The following is a 23,820-nucleotide window of genomic DNA, read 5'->3' as shown; positions in this document are numbered from 1 at the left end:
TAAGATCGATCAGCAGTTGCTGGTTTCGAGGCTGTGACCTTGATAGTTATTATCAGATGCCTGGTTTCACAGACTTCTTTTCACTTTCTTATCTTAAACTAGGTAACACTCACGTCCTTAAAAAGAACTTCATACAAAGCACCGTTCCCACCTTCTAACAAATTCCACTGGCATCAAAAACTTCTCTCATACTTAGTTATAAAGTCAATAATTTAAAAAATTGCCTCTCAATGGCACATCGTTAAGTCTCACAATCAGAGAAACCGTGGTGGGCATAGCACAGAAAGCCCTATGTGTAATTTTGTTTTTAACTACAAACAAACATCGAAAGGTTTCTCGAAGTTCACTGATTGTATAATTTTTCTTTAAAGTAAACTGATTCTATGACTCAAATATTCAAAATTATGTGGCGGGACCACCAACTTTCTTTTTTTAAAACTTTGTTTAAAAACAAAACAAAAAAGAGTTCTTAACAATTGAATTGTCACATTTCTTTGTCGTATTGTGCACATAACTTTCTCTGTGTCTCCACACCCAACAAAAACTGTCTCAACATTTCTTTGTCGTATTGTGCACATAACTTTCTCTGTGTCTCCACACCCAACAGAAACTGTCTCAACATTTCTTTGTCGTATTGTGCACATAACTTTCTCTGTGTCTCCACACCCAACAGAAACTGTCTCAACATTTCTTTGTTGTATTGTGCACATAACTTTCTCTGTGTCTCCACACCCAACAGAAACTGTCTCAACATTTCTTTGTCGTATTGTGCACATAACTTTCTCTGTGTCTCCACACCCAACAGAAACTGTCTCAACATTTCTTTGTCGTATTGTGCACATAACTTTCTCTGTGTCTCCACACCCAACAGAAACTGTCTCAACAATTCTTTGTCGTATTGTGCACATAACTTTCTCTGTGTCTCCACACTCAACAGAAACTGTCTCAACAATTCTTTATCGTATTGTACTCATAACTTTCTCTGTCTCCACACCTAACAGAAACTGTCTCAACAATTCTTTATCGTATTGTACTCATAACTTTCTCTGTCTCCACACCCAACAGAAACTGTCTCAACAATTCTTTGTCGTATTGTGCACATAACTTTCTCTGTGTCTCCACTCCCAACAGAAACTGTCTCAACATTTCTTTATCGTATTGTACTCATAACTTTCTCTGTGTCTCCACACCTAACAGAAACTGTCTCAGTAATTCTCTGTAGTACAGTACACATAACTTTTTATCTTCCACATAATAATCCTACAAGGGTTTACTGACATTTCTCTAAATAAAATATATGATGACCTACTCTAGTGATCTAAGCTTTCCTATTTCTATAAATAATCTGATTACAACCTCACTAGTGATCCAAAAAAGCATCTTTAGTCGAATATATAAATATTATTCTAAGTCCTTTTGCATAATTTATTTTGAATTGTTAATGTGTTTTTATAAATTTTCATAAAAGAACATTTTGCGGTGAAGAGACAGAGAAAGTTTATATTTATAGAATTAGATATGTATATATGTGTGTGTATAATGAAGTTGGCCGAGATGCACGCTAGCGAAGAGAGAGGTGCAAAAGCGAAATATACGATTTTATCAGAGTTTCGTTCATCATCAAGATTAACAAAACGGAATTCTTGGAAACCAAGTTGAGAAATATGGAAACGCGAGATGTCGAAAACAGGACAGTTTTATCTAAACAAATAAAGCTACTGTTTTCATCGATCACGAATACTGGCATTCATGTATGCCACGTGTGGCTTGACGTCACCACACGTGCGGCTTAAAAGGTTGAGGAGGTCGAAGGGAAATTGTAGTTCGAGCGTAAGCAGCACGTTCTGCAAGCAGCGGTCACCTATATTAACCCCTATCTCAGAATGGGTGTCATAGGAACGAATGAAGCCGTTACTAACCCTTCCTTACCCCTTCGTGTCACCCAGCCCCTAAATGAAACAGGTAAGCAAGCTCGTGTACCTTTAAACATGAGTAACTTTATAATGCCGTGTCTGCTAAGCATATATAATTAACCTTAATTATATTAATTTGTTATAAATATAAAAAGACAGTTTGTTTATTTATTAAGCAAAAAGCTATATTTACTCTCCCCACTAGGGGTATAGAAACCAGGTTTCTAGCATTAAAAGACCGCAGACACTGCTGTGCCATTGGTGGGGGAGCTATAATAAAGAGGACATCAACATGTGTTAATTATTTAATATTTATACTCCACAGTTCAAAAATTGTTGTTTTTATAAACAGTAATAGAGCCATAGCAAGAGTATTTGTTTGTTTGTGTTTGAATTTCATGCAAAGCTACACAAGGGCTATCTGCGCTAGCTGTCCCTGATTTAGCAGAGTAAGACTAGAGAGAAGGCAACTAGTCAACACCACCCACCGCCAACCCTTGGGCTACTCTTTTACCAACGAATGATGAGATTGACCGACACATTATAATGCCCTCAGTATGAAAAGGCGAGCATGTTAGTATGACGGGGATTCGAACCCATGACCCTCAGATTACGAGTCGAGCGTTCTCATCACCTGGTCATGCCAGGCCCTAACGAGAGAGAACATCAACATGTGTTAACTGATATATGTTTTCCACAGTTCAAGGGTTCGATTCCCCTCTGTGGAAACGGCAGATAGCCCAATTTGTCTTTGCTAAAAGAACTCTAGCTTCTATAAACATACCAAGAAAATATGAAAACCTATTTGTCAGAATCCTTTAATCTTAAAGTTTATATATATGTGTGTGTTTGTCTGTGAAAGTTTCTTTTATGTTGTATATTAGTTTTCTTTTTCTGTAAATATTACATCGCAGTTGTATTAAAATTGTTATATCTAATTTCAAACGGTCTTTGACTGGTAATAACATATATTATTATAGTGATAGAATGAGTGATAAATCTGACAATTACTCAAATTATTATTACGTATGCACTGTTTCCACATTCAATACTATAATTCGTTGATTTAATCCACAAAACCATCACGCATTACAGAAATACTGCCAAAGTATGACATTAATAGCACTTATTAACGAAACTACTCTCGAGTCACTATTTCAACATTTTTACAGCCATCAGGATATTGACACTTTCTGAGATCAGATATCTAGTCAGACAACCACCATAAATCCCATCTTGTTAAGTATCAGTTATTGTAGTGTTTCATACCCACTTTAGTTTTCGTGTTCTACTTATTATCAACTTGATTCTTTTGTAACATGAACTGTCTTCCACTTGTTGTCGGCTACATTCTTTTATAACATAAACTGTCTTCCACTTGTTGTCGGCTACATTCTTTTGTAACATAAACTGTATCTTCCTCTTGTTGTTGGCTACATTCTTTTGTAACATAAACTGTGTCTTCCTCTTGTTCTTGGCTACATTCTTTTGTAACTTAAACTGTGTCTTCCTCTTGTTGTTGGCTACTTTATTTTGTAACATAGACTGTGTCTTCCTCTTGTTGTCGGCGATATTCTTTTATAACATAAACTGTGTCTTCCTCTTGTTGTTGGCTACATTCTTTTGTAACATAAACTGTGTCTTCCTCTTGTTGTCGGTTACATTCTTTTGTAACATAAACTGTGTCTTCCTCTTGTTGTCGGTTACATTCTTTTGTAACATAAACTATATCTTCCACTTGTTGTCGGCGATATTCTTCTATAACATAAATTGTGTCTTCCTCTTGTTGTTGGCTACATTCTTTTGTAACATAAACCGTGTCTTCCTCTTGTTGTTGGCTACATTCTTTTGTAACATAAACCGTGTCTTCCTCTTGTTGTTGGCTATATTCTTTTGTAACATAAACTATATCATCCACTTGTAGTCGGCGATATTTTTTTGTAGCATAAACTGTGTCTTCCTCTTGTTGTTGGCTACATTCTTTTGTAACATAAACTGTGTCTTCCTCTTGTTGTTGGCGATATTCTTTTGTAACATAAACTATATCTTCCACTTGTAGTCGGCGATATTCTTTTCTAACATAAACTGTGTCTTCCACTTGTTGTCAGCTACATTCTTTTGTAACATAAACTGTGTCTTCCTCTTGTTGTTGGCTACATTCTTTTGTAACGTAGACTGTGTCTTTCTCTTGTTGTTGGCTACATTCTTTTGTAACATAAACTGTGTCTTTCTCTTGTTGTTGGCTACATTCTTTTGTAACATAAACTGTGTCTTCCACTTGTTGTCAGCTACATTCTTTTGTAACATAAACTGTGTTTTCCTCTTGTTGTTGGCTACATTCTTTTGTAACATAAACTGTGTCTTCCTCTTGTTGTTGGCTACATTCTTTTGTAACGTAGACTGTGTCTTTCTCTTGTTGTTGGCTACATTCTTTTGTAACATAAACTGTGTCTTTCTCTTGTTGTTGGCTACATTCTTTTGTAACATAAACTGTGTCTTCCTCTTGTTTTCGGCTACATTCTTTTGTAACATAAACTGTGTCTTCCTCTTGTTGTTGGCTATATTCTTTTTTACCATAAACTATATCTTCCACCTATTGTCGACTGTATCCTTTTTAACATAAACTATGTCTTCCACTTGTCGGTTATATTCTTTTTTAACATAAACTATGTCTTCCACTTGTTTTCGGCTATATTATTTTATAACATAAGCTGGGTCTTCCACTTGTGTTTGAGTTACTTCTCTTGTGTCATTGCACAGTGAAAACCTAGTTTTATTTTAAGAATTTAAATAAATTAATGGATATACTTACAGCAACCTTATGCGTGCAGTGTCTCATGGTAACATAATAATATCGATTTGTTACTGTATTTCTCTTTCAATTAACAATTCGTTGGAAACAGAATCTTATAATAAGAACAAACACAAGTTTACTAAAAGGTCTTTTTTTTCTCCTTGAACCCCTATCCCTATTCTCAGCGATAAGTCTGCAGGCTTCTAACACTAATATTCTGGGTTCCAAGTTCGATGCACTGGATATAGTGTATTGTGTAGCTTTCTTAAATAATTTTTTTATTATATCACTTTCATAACGAAGTGTATATTTTCCTGTATGTTAAATGATAAAAACAACCTTGACATGGGACATAGGGTAGTCTAAGATTAATAGAACACTGTAGTATCCATGTTGTAAACTTGATTATGTTTATTCTCACCACAGAGACGATGGTTGCATCATTCCAAATCTGTGTTTTATAAATAGCCTTCAGAAGGTGTGAAAAAGGAACATACTTTATATTTATTGTCCCTCGGTGGGACAGCAGCAAGTTTTGGGACTTACAACGCTAAGATCCAATGTTCGATCACCTGCGGTGGAAGTAGCAAATAGTTCAATGTGGTTTTGCTCTAAACCAAACAGGTTAATTATATTTTATGATAATAATAATTCGTATTTTATGTTAATTATGCTCTATATTTTATAATAGCTATGTTTCATATTTTATGTTAATTATGCCCAGTTATTAATAAATACAAGACTTGTGGTGCTATATATAGTCTTTAAGTATGATACTTGTAGTCAAACTTTGATGTTACTCTTGTGATACAAGACTTGTGGTGTTACACGTATAATACAATGCTATATTTATATATCTCTGTTCATGAAACAGATGTACACTGTAATGTTTTATTTTACTCTAACAGTAACTTTTACTGACTGAGCGACAAAATCGCGAACCATAGAGCTACAGTTGGTGTGATCTGATCACTGATCATGAGACAAACTTACAACAATGGTATGTTTACAAGGAAAAATGTCACCTCTACCTTGAATATAGATGACATTGACAAAGGAAGAGTCAAAGATACCAGAAGATACCATCTAGATATTAGTGGAATCAAAAGAATATCATATCCATATACCATCTAGATATTAATGGAGTCAACACCGAATCACCATCTAGATATTAGTGGAGTCTACATCGTATCTTATCCATATATAAACACGGTATCTCATCCAGATTCTGATGGGGTCAACATCGTATCTTATACATATGTTAGTGATATAAATACCGTATCCTACCAAGATACTGGTGAAGAAATAGCCGTATCATATCTTAAACGTAATAAAGTTACATTTTTTCTCAGTCAGTTCTTAAGTAGGGTATTATAGTATTCTCACCGAGGAGTATAGTTTTCGACTTTGATGCACTAATGTCTTTTATTAACATTTCATAAAACATACTGTGTGTGGAACAAACAATTTCCGGTTCATTATTTAAACCAAACATCCGTATGTTGTTAGACCTGAGGGTACGACTGTTTCTGAAACACGAGGGTTAACTCTAATACTTTTTCAACAGATGACTCACAACTCCCAAGATAATTTGTTTTAATCATTTGGTAAGAGAACAGCTCCAAGCACACTCACGTGGAACTAAATCTTACAAAATAACCAGTACTACTCTAGTTACCACGGAAACACCGACGTCACAGTTGTCTGGGCAACTATCTGGGCACAAAGATAGAGAAATGTATACTTAGGTAATTATTCCAAAGATACATTTTGATTGAAAACATTTAAATGGTTTTGTTTGTAAAATATCTTCTCCATGGTTTACTCGAGGCACATTTAACTTAAACATGTAAATATTATATTTAAAGAAATTATTTTCCATTCCACCTATTGATGAGAGTCTTTACTTAAATTACGTATAACGTCCTACCTAGGGCTCCAAGCTGACGACGATAAATCTTAAGAAACTATTGAGGACTAAAGTGTCACTGTTGAACGATACATCTTAAACTACTGAGGTCTAAAGTGTCACTGTTGAACGATACATCTTAAACTACTGAGGTCTAAAGTGTCATTGTAAAACGATACATCTAAACAAACTACTGAGGTATAAAATGTCACTGTATGACAATACTTTTTCAATTAATGATATCTAAAGTGTCATTGTATGAAGGTACCTTTTAAAAAACTACTGAGATCTAAAGTGTCATTGTATGAAGATACCTTTTAAAAAACTACTGAGATCTAAAGTGTCATTGAATGACGATGCATCTTTACAAACTACTGAGGTCTAAAGTGTCACTGTATGACGATACATCTTTCAAAACTACTGATATCTACAGTTTCACTGTATTACGATAAATCTTAAACTGCTCAGGTCTAAAGTATCACTGTATGGCGATACATCTTAAGAAACTACTGAAGTCTAAAGTACCACTGTATGACGATATATCTTAACAAATTATTCAGGTCAAAATTGTCACTGTATGACGATACATCTTTCAAAACCACTGAGGTCTACAGTTTCACTGTATGACGACACATCGTAAACTACTCAGATCTAAAGTATCACTGTATGAGGATACATCTTAGACTACTGAGGTCTAAAGAAGTGTCATTGTATGACACTTTATGATACATCGTAAACTACTCAGATCTAAATTATCACTGTATGACGATACATCTTAAACTACTCAGTTCTAAATTATCACTGTATGACGATACATCTTAAACTACTGAGGTCTAAAGGACATGTTATTACGACACATCTTAACGAACTACTGAGGTCTAAAGTATCACTGTATGCTAATACATCTTAAACTACTCAGTTCTAAATTATCACTGTATGACGATACATCTTAAACTACTGAGGTGTAAAGTATCACTGTATAAGTATATATTTTAAAAACTTCTTAGGTCTAAAGTGTCATTTTACGATGATACATCTTAATAAACAACTGCGGTTTAAACTTACTATAGTGGTCACATAAAGCAGGTTTTTAATCTTGATTAGTGAAAACATCAAACTTAAAACAACATCAGAGACGACTTAACGGACTAGAGTTTCTGTTGTTTTTTATTATAAGCAAATCTTCAACTAAGCTCTAAACAAGGAAATTGTACTTACTTTATTTGAATAGTTTAGAAACAGATTATTGATCTCTGTTATCCATTGCATTAACTTGTTTTCTTTGGTGTCTTTGAACTTACACATTATGAAAACAATTTTTTCCCACAGTTTGATATGTCAAATTACAAATTATGTTGACTTTGTTCTGACCAAATATCTAAGAATAGCAAAGGAGGAAAAAAAGGAGTTGTTATTTTGATTGTTAAAAAATGAGTAGAAAAACTTCATTTAATTTTGAACTGTGATCAGAGTGGGATCAGATGTTATGTGGTTTCTCAGTGGAATCAAATGTTCTGTGATCACTCAGTGGGATCAGATGTTCTGTGATTTATGAATGAATCAGACGTCCTGTGGTTAATGAGTAGCATCACGTGTCCTGTGGTTAATTACTGAGTGTGATCAAATATTCTGTGTTTTTGAGGATCAGATGTTCTATATTTATTAAGGGGATCAGATAGTCTGTTACATATAAGTGGGATAAGATGTTCTGTGACTAATATTATATTTCAGGTACAAGATATTAATACAATTTTACACATCGTTTTACTCGATAAGAATGAGCATGCATCAAATGAAAGTAAATACGTGCATCGCTGTATTTTACCGTGTGCAAGTGACGTTTCCAAACACCTAGAGATCATTCATCTAACTATCAAAGGTTGTCTAATGACCCTACAAATTATTAGCTAAAATACAGGTACAGCTAATAATAATATTAATAAACTAAAGACAGTTTATTCATAAAAGTACGTGACTGGGGGTACAAAGAACAATAATCACATTTTAATAGAAACCTTGAGCTTTCATTTGCTCACATTTAGGCTTGCGTCCACCCATTCACTGATTCTAATGTATGGGTATTTCTTCATATATATATCAATATATTACTCAGAACTGATCGGTACTGGAGTCTTTTGACTTAATTCGCGCAAACATTCCTTACGTTCTACCATTTTAACATAATTTTGTTTCTAATCTGTCAAAGAAAATACAGAGTTTGTGTCACGTAACGCTACAAACATCGCAGTTTGAAATGTGTGTACACGTAGTGACAAGGCAGTTTCAAACACTTGATAATACTGTGAATAAACAATGCAAAACAGAAACGTTATCACCCTTTAAAACCCTCATAATACTGGGTTTCATCCTTATTCAACTATCACCCGATTAGGCCTAAGTCCAATAACAATTTGGTGATATGCAGTGTGAATTATGACAAACTCAAATCAACCCCAAATAAAAGAAAACGAAACTAGGAATAACAAAAAAAAAAAAAACACTACTGTTTCATAAGTTAGCTGAAATTGCAAATTCGTTGAATCACTCCGACACCCGAGGGTCGCGGGTTCGCGCCCGCGTCGCGCTAGACATGCTCGCCCTCCCAGCCGTGGGGGCGTATAATGTTACGGTCAATCCCACTATTCGTTGGTAAAAGAGTAGCCCAAGAGTTGGCGGTGGGTGGTGATGACTAGCTGCCTTCCATCTAGTCTTACACTGTAAAATTAGGGACGGCTAGCACAGATAGCCCTCGAGTAGCTTTGTGCGAAATTCCAAAACAAACAAACACTCCGACACTAATCTGTGAGTGCCATCTATCGTCACTGAAATACAACAGAACAGTTAATATCTTAACTGCATGGTTTACTGCAGACTCGTTTATATATCTACGTCTGTGTGAGGGAGAGTTTGAGAATAATAAATTAATTAATTAAAATTGTGTTAAATAATTTACCGGCTGAATTCAAATAAATTAAATTTGTCACTTCAGTGTCATTACACACAATTACAAAGTTATTGAGCGACTTAATAAAACACAGTTTATTAACTGCCCAGTTTTGTTTTTCTGTACGTTGTGCAACAATACCATAGCTAATTGAAATCGTCGTTGTATTGATGCTCAGTAAAAAAACCTTAACTCAAAATCCCCATTTCTTTTTGATTTTTATTATTCTTTAGGTTACGTGGCAGTATCACAGCTACTTGGCGCCATTATTGTATTGACTTTAGTAGTTCTAGGGGTGATGATGTACTTCAGCTACCAACGGGTGAAGGCTCGGTTTCAGTCAATGGAATCCTCAAGAGGGGGATGTTCATCTCTGTTACGTCGTGCATCATCATCTCCTGCTGACAGCGTCCTCTCTTTGAACATCAGCCATAGTTTGCCAGACATTAAAAAGGAATTCAGAAAAGAAACTTTTAGGCCAATCATAAAAAGAGACTCACCAGCCAGACAGGCAACATTGCCTATCGTTCCATCCAGACACCAGAAGTTCCAAAGACAGCTTTCAAACCACTTGGAATTCAACATCGTTCCTTTTGAAAGTAAGTAAGATCCAAAAATTAATAGTTGTTTCTTTTAAAAGTAAAATCGACTCTTTTTAAAATCCAATACTGTTCATATTGAGAAAAACTACAATTGCTGATGAATCATATTCAATAACCTTCGTTTCTTTCGATTTATTTTATTCTCACACTTTGCTCGTTCTTGAAACTTTATATAGTTTTGAAATTCTGTTTATCTCCAGTCCGTCGCTCGGTGTAACAGCGGTAAGTTTCCAGATTTACAACGCTAAAACTGAGTTCGATCCCTCTCAATGAACGCAGCAGATAGCCTGATGTAGTTTTGCTGTAAAAATATACATATCTAGTCCCGTCACCTTCTTGGTCTAGATATCTATGGATGTTTGAAGAATTGCCAGTTTTGGGCTTCAGGTGCTATTTTATTCCCTCCTCTAAGGCCCGGCATGGCCAGGTGGTTAAGCACTCGACTCATAATCTGAGGGTCGCGGGTTCGAATCCCTATAACTCCAAACATTCTCGCCCTTTCAACCGTGGGGGCGTTATAATGTGATGGCCAATCCCATTATTCGTTGGTAAACGAGTATCTCAAGAGTTGGCGTTGGGTGGAGATGACTAGCTACCTTTTATCTAGGCTTAAACTGCAAAATTAGGGACGGCTAGGGCGGATAGCCCTCGTGCAGCTTTGCGGGAAATTCAAAACAAACAAACCCTCCTCTAAACAACGCGTGACTGATCTCACAGTCTCATTCATGTCGAGAACAAATATATCTTTAGACAACGTAAAACGTTAATGTCTATTGTCCTTTACCTTGAAAAAGTTCTTAAAAACGAGGAAGATTTAAGAAACAAGAAAAGTTTAAATATTAGAAAACTGCAACCTTTTAAACTTAATAAAGTTTGGAGACGATTTGAATGGGTAACAAGTTTAATGTAGTAAGAAATACTAAGAATCCAGTAGTGTTCCTTTTAAAATTAGAGACCCTGACACGAACGCTGATTTTCTCTAGAGTAAAAAGGCCACTCGATTCAGTATACTGTATTTGAAAAAAAAATGGCCCCAACTTCATATTCTTTTTTAAAGTAAAAATGATCCATAATTCATTAGTGTTCCTTTTGAAAGTAAGAAAAATTCGTAATAATACTTCCATATAGACAAAAAAAGAAAATTGGTGAAAAGATGGCGTTAGTTAAAAAACACTTTCTCTTGTTGATGAAACAGAATACAAAGAGCTTACTTATTATTATGAAACAGAATACAAAGAGCTTACTTATTATTATGAAACAAAATACAAAGAAAGCTTAAATGTTTACATCAATGTTGCTTCTATCTTCCTCTCATTTCAATAAATATTGGCCTCAAACAGACGGAAAGAGTTCCATATCTGGATGTCACACTCACAAAAACACAACTCAAAGACATAGACAAAACAAAACACACCACAGATACGTTTACTTCTTAAACGATACCATAAACTAAACGCCGAATAAGAAAGAATTCGCCACTACAAGAAGAAATTACCTTTTATTATAGAATTCAGACATTTCAAGACACAATCCTAACATAGAAACACCACATAAATCAGAGCGCGGGCTTAACAACGAAATACCACAAAAGTCAGGAACTCACCTCGACCACTAATATATCACAAAAATAAGGAACAGTTCTAACACTACAATGTCAAAAACATCAGGAACACTACCCTAACACTAAAATATCACAAAAATAAGGAACACAGTTCTAATACTAAAATATCACAAAGACTAAGGGCAAAGAAAAAACTAGAAAAGAGCAAGTGTTAAACATGCTTAATAAACAAGTAAAACACCAAGTACAATAATTCAATGGCGTCTTGAAATCTAAATATTTTACAAGACACTTAACTTACCCTCTATTTTGTCCCTATCTCTTGGTTTGTTTGTGACAAGTTTGATTTACTTCCACGTTTGTCCCCACACAGCTACACCTGTTTATTCGGGTGCCTACCCTCCAAGTAAATACAAGATCTGCGTAAGGTGTAGCTTTATAAAGAGGGTGTTTTGAAGTGAAGATTATATTAGTGAGAAAAAAGGGAAAATAAGGTGCTTGTTTTATAGCAAAGCCACATTGAACTATCTACTGAGGGGAATCAAACCCCTGATTTTAGCATTGTAACTCCATAGACTTACTGCTGTACCAACGGGGAACCAGAGAAAACAATGCGATTAAGTGAAACAGTTCTTATACATAGACCTACAGAAATATTATGGTTGCCGGACATATAATAGCTTCAAAAATGAGTATACAACATATAAAGTATTCACGTTGCTTGAAATACTTTTTCAACACTTAAATGTCAAAACTTGTATTTTCTGAACAACTTTCACACAAACAACGATATATTTGTTTGGTTATAAGTTAAAAGCGTAAATCTACACAATGGATTGTCTATACTCTCCCTAGCATGAGTATCCAAGCCTTATTTTTAGCGTTATAAGACCACTGACTTTCCACCGAGTCATTAGGGGAGAGGAAGGTAGGAAATACAAATATATGTAACGGAGAACTGGACTTGTCACATGTGAACGTAGGTTATAATAACTATAACAAAAGAAGGCAGATTTCACAGCCGATGACAAAAACAATAATCTCGTACAACAAAGGACTGACTGAACAAACTTCGAAACAACATTAAAACGAAACTAACATTAGAACAATTCGGTGACACTGAACAATTATAAACAATATTTTAGTTCACCCCAAAGACTACCGCCCAATAGGGTTGGAAGTTTAACATTCCTTGTAATACAGTTCAGATTATTTGGTATGGACAAACTCGCCAGGCATTACATACACTGCTGGCCAAAATCTTAAGACCAATGAACATAAAGAAAAAATATACATTTTGCGTTGTTAGACTCAACCACTTATTTGAGTAGAGCTTCAAAAGATGAAAATAAGAAAAGGAAAAATAAAAATAAAAACCTTTTTTAGCATTTAATATAGAAAATGTGAACACTATGAAATTAGCCTAAATACTAGCTGGTCAAAAGTTTAAGACCATACCAAAAAGAAGTCCTAAACAGGGTAGGAAATACCCAACAAAAGGTCTCAGTAGTGAGTTGCATGGCCATCATTGAGAATAGCTGCAAACATTCGCTTTGGCATGGTCGATATAAGCGTTTGCAGAAGGCTGGCTGGAATGTTATTCCAAGTGGTGAAGATGGTGAAGATTGACATCCATTTCTATAGACTTCCCTTGCCATCCACCCCCAAACATTTAGAATGGGGTTCAGTTCAGGCGAACACGCTGGATGGTCCAAAAGAATCACGTTATTCGCCATGATAAAGTACTTTGTCCTGCGGGCATTGTGGATTGCAGCGTTGACCTGCTGAAAGTTCCAGTCATTTCCTTCAGTCAATAACGGTGCTCTCTCCAACATGCCAACGTAGCCAGCTGCTTTTTGACGCCCCTGTATAACCTGAAGCTTCAGTGCTCCATGGAAGGAGAAAGCATCCCAGATCATGATGAAACCTCCTCCACTGTGTCGTGTAGAAAATGTCTCCGGTGAGATATCCCTATCGTGCCAGTAACGTTGGAAGCCATCTGGACCATCAAGGTTAAATTTTTTCTCATCAGAGAACAAAACTTTCTTCCACTTTTCTACGTCCCATGTTTGGTGCTACTCAGCAAAGTTTAACCGAGCTGTTTCACGGTGTGGAAGGAGGCGTGGCCTTTGAAGATGCTTACGGTTTTTAAAGCCTTTCTCTCGTACATGCCGTCTTATTGTTCTTGAGCTGCATTCTGCGTCTGTAAGGGCCTTAATCTGGTTCGACGATCGACTGGTGTCTTGCCGAACAACCCGTCTAATCCTCCTGCTCAACGTCGGCGAAATTTTCTTGGGCCGACCACTTGGAATTCTCGTTCCGTATCCCTCAGGGTTTTTTAAAAAAATTGCAACAACAGTTTTACTACGCCCAATCTCACCAGCGATGGCACGTTGAGAGAGACCTTGCTTTTGCAGCTCGATAATTCTTCCACGTTCAAACTCTGTCAACTCTTTAGCCTTTACCATGTTTTTACCCAATGTAACACAGGAGATGTCAGTGGGAGATGTTGACAACGCTAATGCTTGAACACAAATGACTAAATTTCGTTACGTGTTTACCGATTAACGCTTCGTTTCAGTATGGTCTTAAACTTTTGACCAGCTAGTATTTAGGCTAATTTCATAGTGTTCACATTTTCCCTATGAATACTAAAAAGTTTTTTATTTTTATTTTCCCTTTTCTTATTTTCAACTTTCGAAGCTTTGCTCAAATAAGTGGTTGAGTCTAACAACGCAAAATGCATACTTTTTCTTTATGTTCATTGGCCTTAAGATTTTGGCCAGCAGTGTACATGTATTACATCAAGTCGATATTACTGATGCTTTAGGCTTAGTGTGTCCCAATTCTTGCCAAAAAGAAATCTATGTTTGAAACATAAAAAAGTATTGGCTAAATGTCAACGTATTTTTTTAAGAGTCACAGTGTGACACCTAGGAAAAATAGTAGACATGTATTTAAAAAAAATTCGAAAAGCTTTTCAACTTAATTTTTTGTGGAAATCATGACTTTTACGAGCGGTCCCTCGCTGGTTCAGCGGTAAGTCTATGGGTTTACAACGCTAAAATCAGAGGTTCGCTTCCCCTCGGTGAACTCAGCAGATAGTCCGATGTGACTTTGCTATAAGAAAACACAGACTCATTACGGGTGAAATAAAATAAATAAATTTAATAATCATCGACTATTGTGAAAAAGACGATGAGCAAATTAAATGTGTGTTTTCTTTATTATAGCAAAGCCACATTGGGCTATCTGCCAGTTTAAAGTTAACAAGTGAAAACTAGAAGTACATAGAGTTACTGTATAGACGCGCGTAAACAATAATACATCACCATTAGCGTATCTGTCACGTCTGATGACATTTTTATAAATTCACGAGAAGTTAACGCCTAATAATATATCAGAATATGTACGTTTTATTATAGTGTATGTAATCACGTCAAGTGTATTATATCGTCTATTTGAGTTTAAGCTGTGAGTATAACTTGGGTTTGAAGATAGAAAGCCTATTTATTTAAATTCATATCTGTTTTTTCAATTCCAAGTTTGCCACAAACAAACCCGAGAGAAGTCGCCAGTGGGAAAAATTCAACCTGCACTTTACCAAACCGAAGAAGTGACATGTACCAACAGTAAAGAGACACTAGGGACACCTTGCGGAAAACTACTTTTCACGCTGAAATACGACAGAGATGTAGAGGGTCTTATCGTCAGAGTAAGTACAGCTAATAGTCTTACAAAGGTAGTTCTGTTTCCTGTAGCAGTTATCCAATACAAAGTTTGGTGCTCCAAATGACAAATAAAAGTTATCCCAATTCTAAAATAACTCATTTTTAATTTTTATCCCAAGACAATTCTCACTGCCCGAGTTAGGTCTTTTCACTCCAGACGAATATTGCTTCTCCCGAGAACTCTGACACAAAGACAACACTTGTTTCCCCAGAGAACTGTAACACAAAGACAACACTTGTCTCTCCAGAGAACTGTGACACAAAGACAACACATGTTTCTCCAGAGAACTCTGACACATAGCCAACACTTGTTTCTCCAGAGAACTCTGACACAAAGCCAACATATGTTTTTCCAGAGAACTCTGACACAAAGACAACAATTTTTTCTCCAGAGAACTCTGACACAAAGCCAACATATGTTTCTCCAGAGAACTCTGACACAAAGACAATACTTATTTCTCCAGAGAACTCTGATACAAAGACAGCACTTGTTTCTCCAGAGAACTCTGACACAAAGACAACACTTTTTTCTCCAGAGAACTCTGACACAAAGACAACACTTGTTTCTCCAGAGGACTCTCAAAGACTGAGAAAATGAATCTATTGTTTCACCAAAGTAATGTCACAAAATTGGAAGATAAGAATCTAACGATCGTGTCATTTCGTCAAAAGATGAAATCTACTGATAATGTTGACTTTAGACGTCAGTCCCCGTCACACCAAACATGCCTGTCCTTTCAGCCGTGGGGGCGTTATAAATTACGGTCAATCCCACTAATCGTTGGTAAAAGAGTAGCCCAAGAGTTGGCAATGGGTGGTGATGACTAGTCAACTTCCTTCTAGTCTTACACTGCTAAATTAGGGACGGCTAGCGCAGATAGCCCTCGTGTAGCTTTGCGCGAAATTCAACACAAACCAAACCAAACGAGACGTCAGTGGAATACTTGAAAAATTAATGTCTATATAGTATGTGTTTTGATTGATAGTTTGCGCTAAGACCAATGATTTTCTTATTTTTTCTAGATTCTGAAGGCCCGTGACCTTCCTGTAAAAGACATCTGGACTATTTCAAATCCGTATCTGAAAGTTTTCTTATTTCCTGATCGTCAAAATAAGTTTCAAACAATGGTAGGAAGATATTTAGTGATATTATAGAAAACCAACTTTACGTTAAATGAAACCAACTTTACGTTGTTAATGTTTTTCTCTGTCTTGTACTCACTAGGTTCACATGAAGAACCTGAACCCAGATTTTAACGAAACGTACGTGTTTGTAGTGACCCGTGAGTTCCTGAAGACCCAGACCTTACAGTTCATCGTGTATGACTTTAACCGTTTCTCCCGTCACGACTTGATCGGTCAAGTACAAGTTAGGGGTCTAGACGAGATCTGTGACATCACCCACGAGGTGGAGTACACAATGGACATTTTGTGTTTCCCCCAGGTAACGTTATTCTTGTTTTTATTTCGTGCGATTCGCAGATGTTGGGCCCGATATGGCCAAGCGTGTTAAGGCGTTTGACTCGTAATCCGAGGGTCGCGGGTTCGAATCCCGGTCACACCAAACATGCTTGCCCTTTCAGCCGTGACGGTCAATCCCACTATTCGTTGGTAAAAGAGTAGCCCAAGAGATGGCGGTGGGTGGTGATGACTAGCTGCCTTCCCTCTAGTCTTACACTGCTAAATTAGGGACGGCTAGCGCAGATAGCACTCGAGTAACTTTGCGCGAAATTCATAAAACAAACAAAAAAATCGCAGATATTTCATGTGTCCAAGGCACGTGATTGATAGATGTTTCATATCTTCAAGACACGTGGTTCACAGATGTTTCATTTGTCCAAGGCACGTGAGATTTGTAGATGTTTCATATTTTCAAAACACGTAATTCGTGAATGTTTCTTGTGTCCAAGATACGTAATTTGTAGACATTTCCTGTTTCCAAGACACATGATTCGTAGATGTTTCATATGTTCAAGGCACGTGAATCGTGGATGTCCTAGTTATATTAGTATAGTGGCAAACAACTTTTAAACTATAAGAATATTTACAAATAATATTCTAATATTCACGCATCGAAAATTTAAGAAAATGCGGTGCTTATTTTAAATAACTGAATTGATCTGGTTTGTTCTCTTTGTGCTACGTCAAAAGACATGTACACGCGATATTTCACTATAGATCTATATTGTATTCACATATGTCACAGTTTTTATAAACACTGTTAAATGTGCCTAATATAAACACTTATTTAACTAGGAAGTGAAAGACCTGGGAGAGATTATGTTAGCTTTGTGTTATCTACCAACAGCAGGAAGGCTTACAATCACAGTCGTCAAAGCCCGAACTCTCAAGCCCGTGGATATAACAGGAACATCGGGTAAGAATCCATTTGCTGATGTAACGCCCTCTAGTGCACAACTTAACTCAAACTGGTATTAATAATAAATTAAAAAAATATTAATCAGTTTAATTAGCAACTAAAGTAACACATTTGGTGTAACTTATTAAAACAGAAATTTAACTAGCACATAGAGAAGAGTTATATTTCGAATGTGTATTGAAATAGTTAGCCTGTGTTAGCAATGTGTTAGTAAATAAGTCAGTTTATTTCTATTGTGAAAATGTCAGTAATTCGTGAAGCATTTAGTCAGTATCAGTTATCGCTTGTATTCAGGTATACAACTAATTAGCTGGGAAATTGGATTAACAAGTCAATAGTATTTCCGCTTGAATATCATTTCTAAACTTAGGCCTACAACTTTACTACAGTGTACAAACTTGTACTTCGTTGTGGAAACGTTGATAAAGAAATAAAACTTAATGGTTATTGCTCAGAGCTGGAATTCGGATTTTTTTCTTTTTTCCCCAAATAACTTGAAAGATTGCGCTTGGCAAGATAATAACGTTACAACAACACGTTCATAATAAAACCCGTATAAAGTTAAAACTTTGATATGTAGATTGTTATTATAAAGCACGCTACCAGACAAGTGCTTGAAGTGATATCTGTAAGCGTGCGTTTCAATAAGCTTATTATTCGTTCGCATAACATCTGTTTACCTTTTGAGCGTATAAAGAATAATAGCTTGTTATATATCTGTTTACTTTTCTCAAAACTCTACTTTCAATTTGTTTGCCTGTTTATAGATCCTTACGTTAAGGTTTGTCTAATGTGCCAAGGAAAGCGGATCAAAAAGAAAAAAACATCCGTGAAGAAGGGCACGTTAAACCCAGTTTATAATGAGGCTTTGGTCTTTGACGTGCCTGCAGAAAATATCGAAGACGTCAACTTGCTCGTGAAAGTTTTGGATTACGACAGGTCAGACGATTGGTGTCGCTCATAAGGCAAAATCTTTAGAAATGAATACTATATGTCATAACTGGGAGGAATAAATACCGTAATACTTGTATAAACACAAAAAACACATTGATCCTAACACTTATTAAATATACTATTTACTAGAAAATACTAAATAGATCGTTGGCCTACGGTCTACTAAAAAAGACAACAAAAACTTCAAATCTAACATTCCCTCTACATTAAAAAAATGTCAAACCTAACATGCCTCTTAGCAATAAAGTTGAAAGAAAAAGAGTGACTTTTATTCTCGTGATAATACCAAAAAAAATACTTTTTATTTCAGTCAACATTTCGACATTTATCGGGGTTAGTAGTGCTATGATTGTTCTCTTACTGACTCTGATAAAACTGTAACAACGAAACGTTGTTTATTTATGTGGAGAGCAACGGTCGTTTCTTATTTCTAACTTTATTTTTAAAATGTATAAATTTAAATTCCTCTAGTATGCACTGCAATTTCTGATGAATTAGAATCTGCCTGTTTAATAAAAAGTACACTTAGCGCCATCTATTCAGTAAAATATACTTAAACATTTCTGTTCGTAATTAGATTAAACAAGTACGTATTTCCTAACTGATCCAGTTTATGTCCATAATATAGAAAAAAACAACAACAGGGAACATGGTATAGATTGGCACAATGATCCATAAAAATACAACCTTACTTTTTAAATATTACCATTATAACCCATATTAATTCTACCTTACTTCTTATACATACTATAGTTATCCATATTAATTTTACCGTACTCTTTAGACATTACCGCAATAACCCATATTAATCCAATCTTCCTTCTTAGATATTAAACTTTTAGCAAAATGAAGAAAAACTTTATTTAATTCCAGAACCAAGTGTAATTGTTACTATATATGTCATGATTGAACTTAATAACAGCGAATAACATCAACATTTTAATAAGGAAATCGAAATATGATCATTTTATGTGTCGAAAATTCAGTTAGAGATTTTGAAAATAACTTTGAATTTTGTTTTTAGTTCACACAAAACCTAAATCATCTTCACTAGGAGTTAAATGTGCTATACATATCTTAGTCGTATTTTAATAAATAATTATAAAACAGGCATTTAAGATATGTTAATTTTTTTAATCCAAAAGAATAGAAATGCAGAGAAGCGCGTGCAACATTCTCCGCACGTGTTCTCCTGCACTTTTTTTCCTAAAAGTATCTCTTGACTACTAAAGACGGTTCCTCACGTTAAATAAGTGAATAACTTTTTGTTGTTGTCGTTTTGTTTTCTCTAGAGTTGGAATCAGTGAGGTAATGGGCTGTTGTGGACTCGGGAGCGGGTGTATTGGGCTTGGGCGAGACCACTGGCTGGAAATGATAGACAATCCTCGAAAGCCCGTGGCTCAATGGCACCCTCTAGCGGAGAACTTGCAAGATTTCCAAGAGTTTAAGCAACCGTCGGCTGTCAAGTGTATCAACATAGGTTAATTTATAGAAGAGGTTACGACTGAATTACTAAAGTTTTTCTTAATGGCTTTATAAAACTTAAAGGGCGCTAAAATCGCACTTTGATTGGATAGAATGGTAAGGTTAGTGTGAGCTCTATGACCTTATGTTCTTCTCAAATATTGTATATAATTCCGTTACAGTATACAAAGATGACAAAACAAGTATTTCAAATATACTGATAGTAATAACTAGAAGACATCAAAAAGGGTTTTGTGGATTCACAAATAACGCTGTTAAGTTTGTGTTTCGTCCCCCTGAGCTTTGGTCAAGAACCGGGAGATTTCAGTTAGATAGCAATAAGATGGTGACGTAAGTGTTTGGTATTTTTCTATTTTTTGTTTATTTATGTAAAGTTCATTAAGCCTACCACGTGAAATCTAATCAATGAGACGTCCTCGCTTTGGGCTTCGTTTTGTTATGAGCTTCATTTGTTTGTTTTGAATTTCGCGTGAAGCCACGCAAAGGCTATCTGCGCTAGCAGTCCCTAATTTAGCAGTGTAAGACTAGAAGGAAGGCAGCTAGTCATCATCACCGACCGCCAAGCCTTGGGCTACTCTTTTACTAACAAATGGTGAGATTGGTCGTTACATTATAACGCCTCCACGACTGAAAGGACGTGCATATTTGGTGTGACGGGGATTCGAACCCGTGACTTTCAGATTAAGAGTCAAGCGCCCTAACCACGTGGTTATGCGGAGTTGTGTGATCTTCGTAAAAACTTTCTAAACTTGTTATAACAAAACTTTCAGAATCAATTTTCAGCTCATATCTTGATCCTATATGAACGCCATATTCACTTGCAGTCTTGGAATGGAACAACAAGCCGTGAAGGGCATCATTATGTGTGTGTGTGTGTTGTTATTGTTATTTTCAAGCAAATATTTGATTTTTCCCAAGACATTATTTTATTTAACTAAAGTGTAATCATCGAAATAAAATAGTAATTTGAATATAAATTTGCTGTATTGAGACAAAGCGTGAACTAATTGGAGCATTCAAATACAACATTAACCTTTAAACTGGACACCACAATATTTAGGCTAAATGTTTCTTATAACCAAATAAACATTCTAGTGACGTCTTGAGTAATCTCATAACGACTCTTCAAAATTATATCCATATAATGTTAACGTCTCTATATTTGATAATTTCAATAATTTTCTTATCAAGAGGAATCAAGAAAACTAAAAAATAAGAATTTCAGAAAATATTTGATTTTTTCTTTATATCAAGTCCTCTGGTTCCTGTTGATAAGCCTCGTCCAAAATAAGAAAGGCACCGAGGAATGGCACCCACTTCTGGCTCATTTGGAAAACGTTCTTTAAAATTTTTTGTTAAGGCTCAGCCCTCGAGGATTTTAAAACGAAGCCTCAGATGCTGGATCAATTAGATGTCAACATGTTCCTGTCATACAGTACCCTGGTGTCTGCTAAAACAAACGTTCCTTTATAAACGGTATTATAAATTTTGTAAGGAAAAAGTGATCAAAAGAAGATACTTCCAACTATAACATTATGTAGATTTATAATAATATTAAAGTCAATTTGAACATTTTTAGTGTTGTAACCTGTTAGGGTAGTGTACTGTTACTGTTTAATATTATTTAATGATGACCTATTGGTTAGGGACCTCGACTTACAGTCTGTCGGCCAAGAGTTTAAAATACTGCCACTGAACATGCTCGCCCCTTTCAGCCTTGGGAGCATTATAATGTTACAGTTAATCCCACTTTTTGTTGTTAAAAGAATCGCCCAAGAGTCGTTGGTGGGTGGTGTTGACTAGCTTGCATATCACTAATAAATTACGAACAACTAGCACAGATAGCCCTCGTGTAACTTTGTGCGAATTAAAAAAAAAATTTACTGCGGATTGTGGGATTGCGTTTGGTTCTTTATTACTGATTCACTGTTTTAAACTCAACCACAAATCTGTTTTGTTGTTTATATTTTTTTATTTATCCACTACGTCTCGAAATCCAAGGTATGTCAAAAAATCGCATTTCATATAAGTCTTTTGTCTCCTACAATAAATATTTCGTTAAATACCAGAACTCACCAGTTGAGGTAATGGATACAAGGTAAAATATTGTACAAAATGATTAATATATATGCAGTATAATACTTCAGAGGAAGAACCTTATTGGTTGAGAAAATACTGTAATACTACATACTAAGAGGTTTGAAATACGATGCTTAACTAACATGGAAATAGCACAACATTCAACTGTGTTAATAATACACTGCACAAATGTTTTAACAATGAGATCTGTTGATTTCTAAATAATGTAATTTATAGATGTGTGAATATTTTAACAATGTACTGTATATACGCTTTAATAATACATTATGTGTATGTTTCAATAATGCACAATGTGTATTTTTAACAATACATTGTGTACACGTTTTAATAATGCACTGTGTAGATGTCTTGATAATATGCAGTGTAAATATTTTAACAAGGAAACCACCTATTATATAGCCTAGAACATCCATTGCTCCACCCACACCATGTAGAACTCCAAACATCTCCACCCTCTTTATGTATAATTCAGAGTTCTTTTATTATAAATTGTTTAGAATGTGTGTGTGTGTCAAGCTATTTTGACATTGCTTTAGAAACCTTTCTTATACTTACATCACTTTTGGTAGACTTAGAGATAAGTTACAAATACTTATTGAAAATAATGCTAATGTGAGATTACTGTTGCCGTAGTATCAGAAATGTCCTGTATAAAGTATAGGCGGTGCTGCTTTAGCTAGCTGTCCTAGTAATGTTCGAATAATAACATCTTGTACCTTACTGTACACTTGTTTATTTTACAGTATTCAGGTTTGTATGTTTACTGTGATATGTATACATAAAAATGGATCGAGCCTTGTCTCTCCAAACTCAGTTTTTACTAGCATGCTTCAACAGTTTAGGTATTTGTAATATAAATATTATTGTGTGTTTGTGTATATATATATTTCATTTTGTACATCAGCTATCAAATGTATTGTATTTGATATTGACTTTTGGCTGTATTTTTAAGTGGAAAAAATAAAGCTTTGTTAAGCTCAAATTCAATATCTGAATATCTTTCACAGAATTTTATTAATTTAAAATTTCGTCTGTTCATTTGTTGTTAACATAACAATAAAAACAAAACAGAAAAATCACAACTTATAACTGGTTTTATTTTAGCTTATCTTTGTCGGCGTCGCTAAAACAATAGTTACAACCAATGAAAAACAATTAAATAAATCTATTAAATATCTATTCACAACCTTCCACCAACAAACTACAAGCTACATGATTACAGATTGATAACTTACCATCACCAAACTTCATGTTACATGATTACAGATTGATAACTTACCATCACCAAACTTCAAGTTACATGATTACAGGTTGATAATTTAGCATCAACAAACTTCATGTTACATGATTACAGATTGATAACTTACCATCACCAAACTTCATGTTACATGATTACAGGTTGATAATTTAGCATCACCAAACTTCAAGTTACATGATTACAGATTGA

The 23,820-nt window shown here is 35.3% G+C and overlaps 1 protein-coding gene across 2 annotated transcripts; it reads left to right on the top strand.

Moving 5' to 3' along the window:
* Nucleotides 1-1,810: 1,810 nt before the first annotated feature.
* Nucleotides 1,811-23,322, top strand: LOC143244125 (synaptotagmin-10-like). Of its 2 annotated transcripts, XM_076488252.1 has the most exons (9): nucleotides 1,837-1,962; nucleotides 5,134-5,331; nucleotides 9,794-10,159; nucleotides 15,269-15,438; nucleotides 16,478-16,582; nucleotides 16,680-16,898; nucleotides 17,711-17,831; nucleotides 18,602-18,773; nucleotides 20,081-23,322. In XM_076488252.1, the coding sequence occupies exons 3-9, from the start codon at nucleotides 9,859-9,861 to the stop codon at nucleotides 20,271-20,273; spliced, it is 1,281 nt and encodes a 426-aa protein (XP_076344367.1). In that variant the 5' UTR covers nucleotides 1,837-1,962; nucleotides 5,134-5,331; nucleotides 9,794-9,858; the 3' UTR covers nucleotides 20,274-23,322. The 2 variants fall into 2 exon arrangements, with proteins under 2 accessions (XP_076344366.1, XP_076344367.1); XM_076488251.1 differs by lacking the exon at nucleotides 5,134-5,331 and having other exon boundaries at nucleotides 1,811-1,962.
* The last annotated feature ends 498 nt before the right edge of the window (nucleotides 23,323-23,820 follow it).

The sequence above is a fragment of the Tachypleus tridentatus genome, chromosome 2 (genome assembly GCF_004210375.1).
Source record: "Tachypleus tridentatus isolate NWPU-2018 chromosome 2, ASM421037v1, whole genome shotgun sequence".
Taxonomy (NCBI): Eukaryota; Metazoa; Arthropoda; class Merostomata; order Xiphosura; family Limulidae; genus Tachypleus; species Tachypleus tridentatus.
This window is presented reverse-complemented; position numbering and strand designations above follow the sequence as displayed.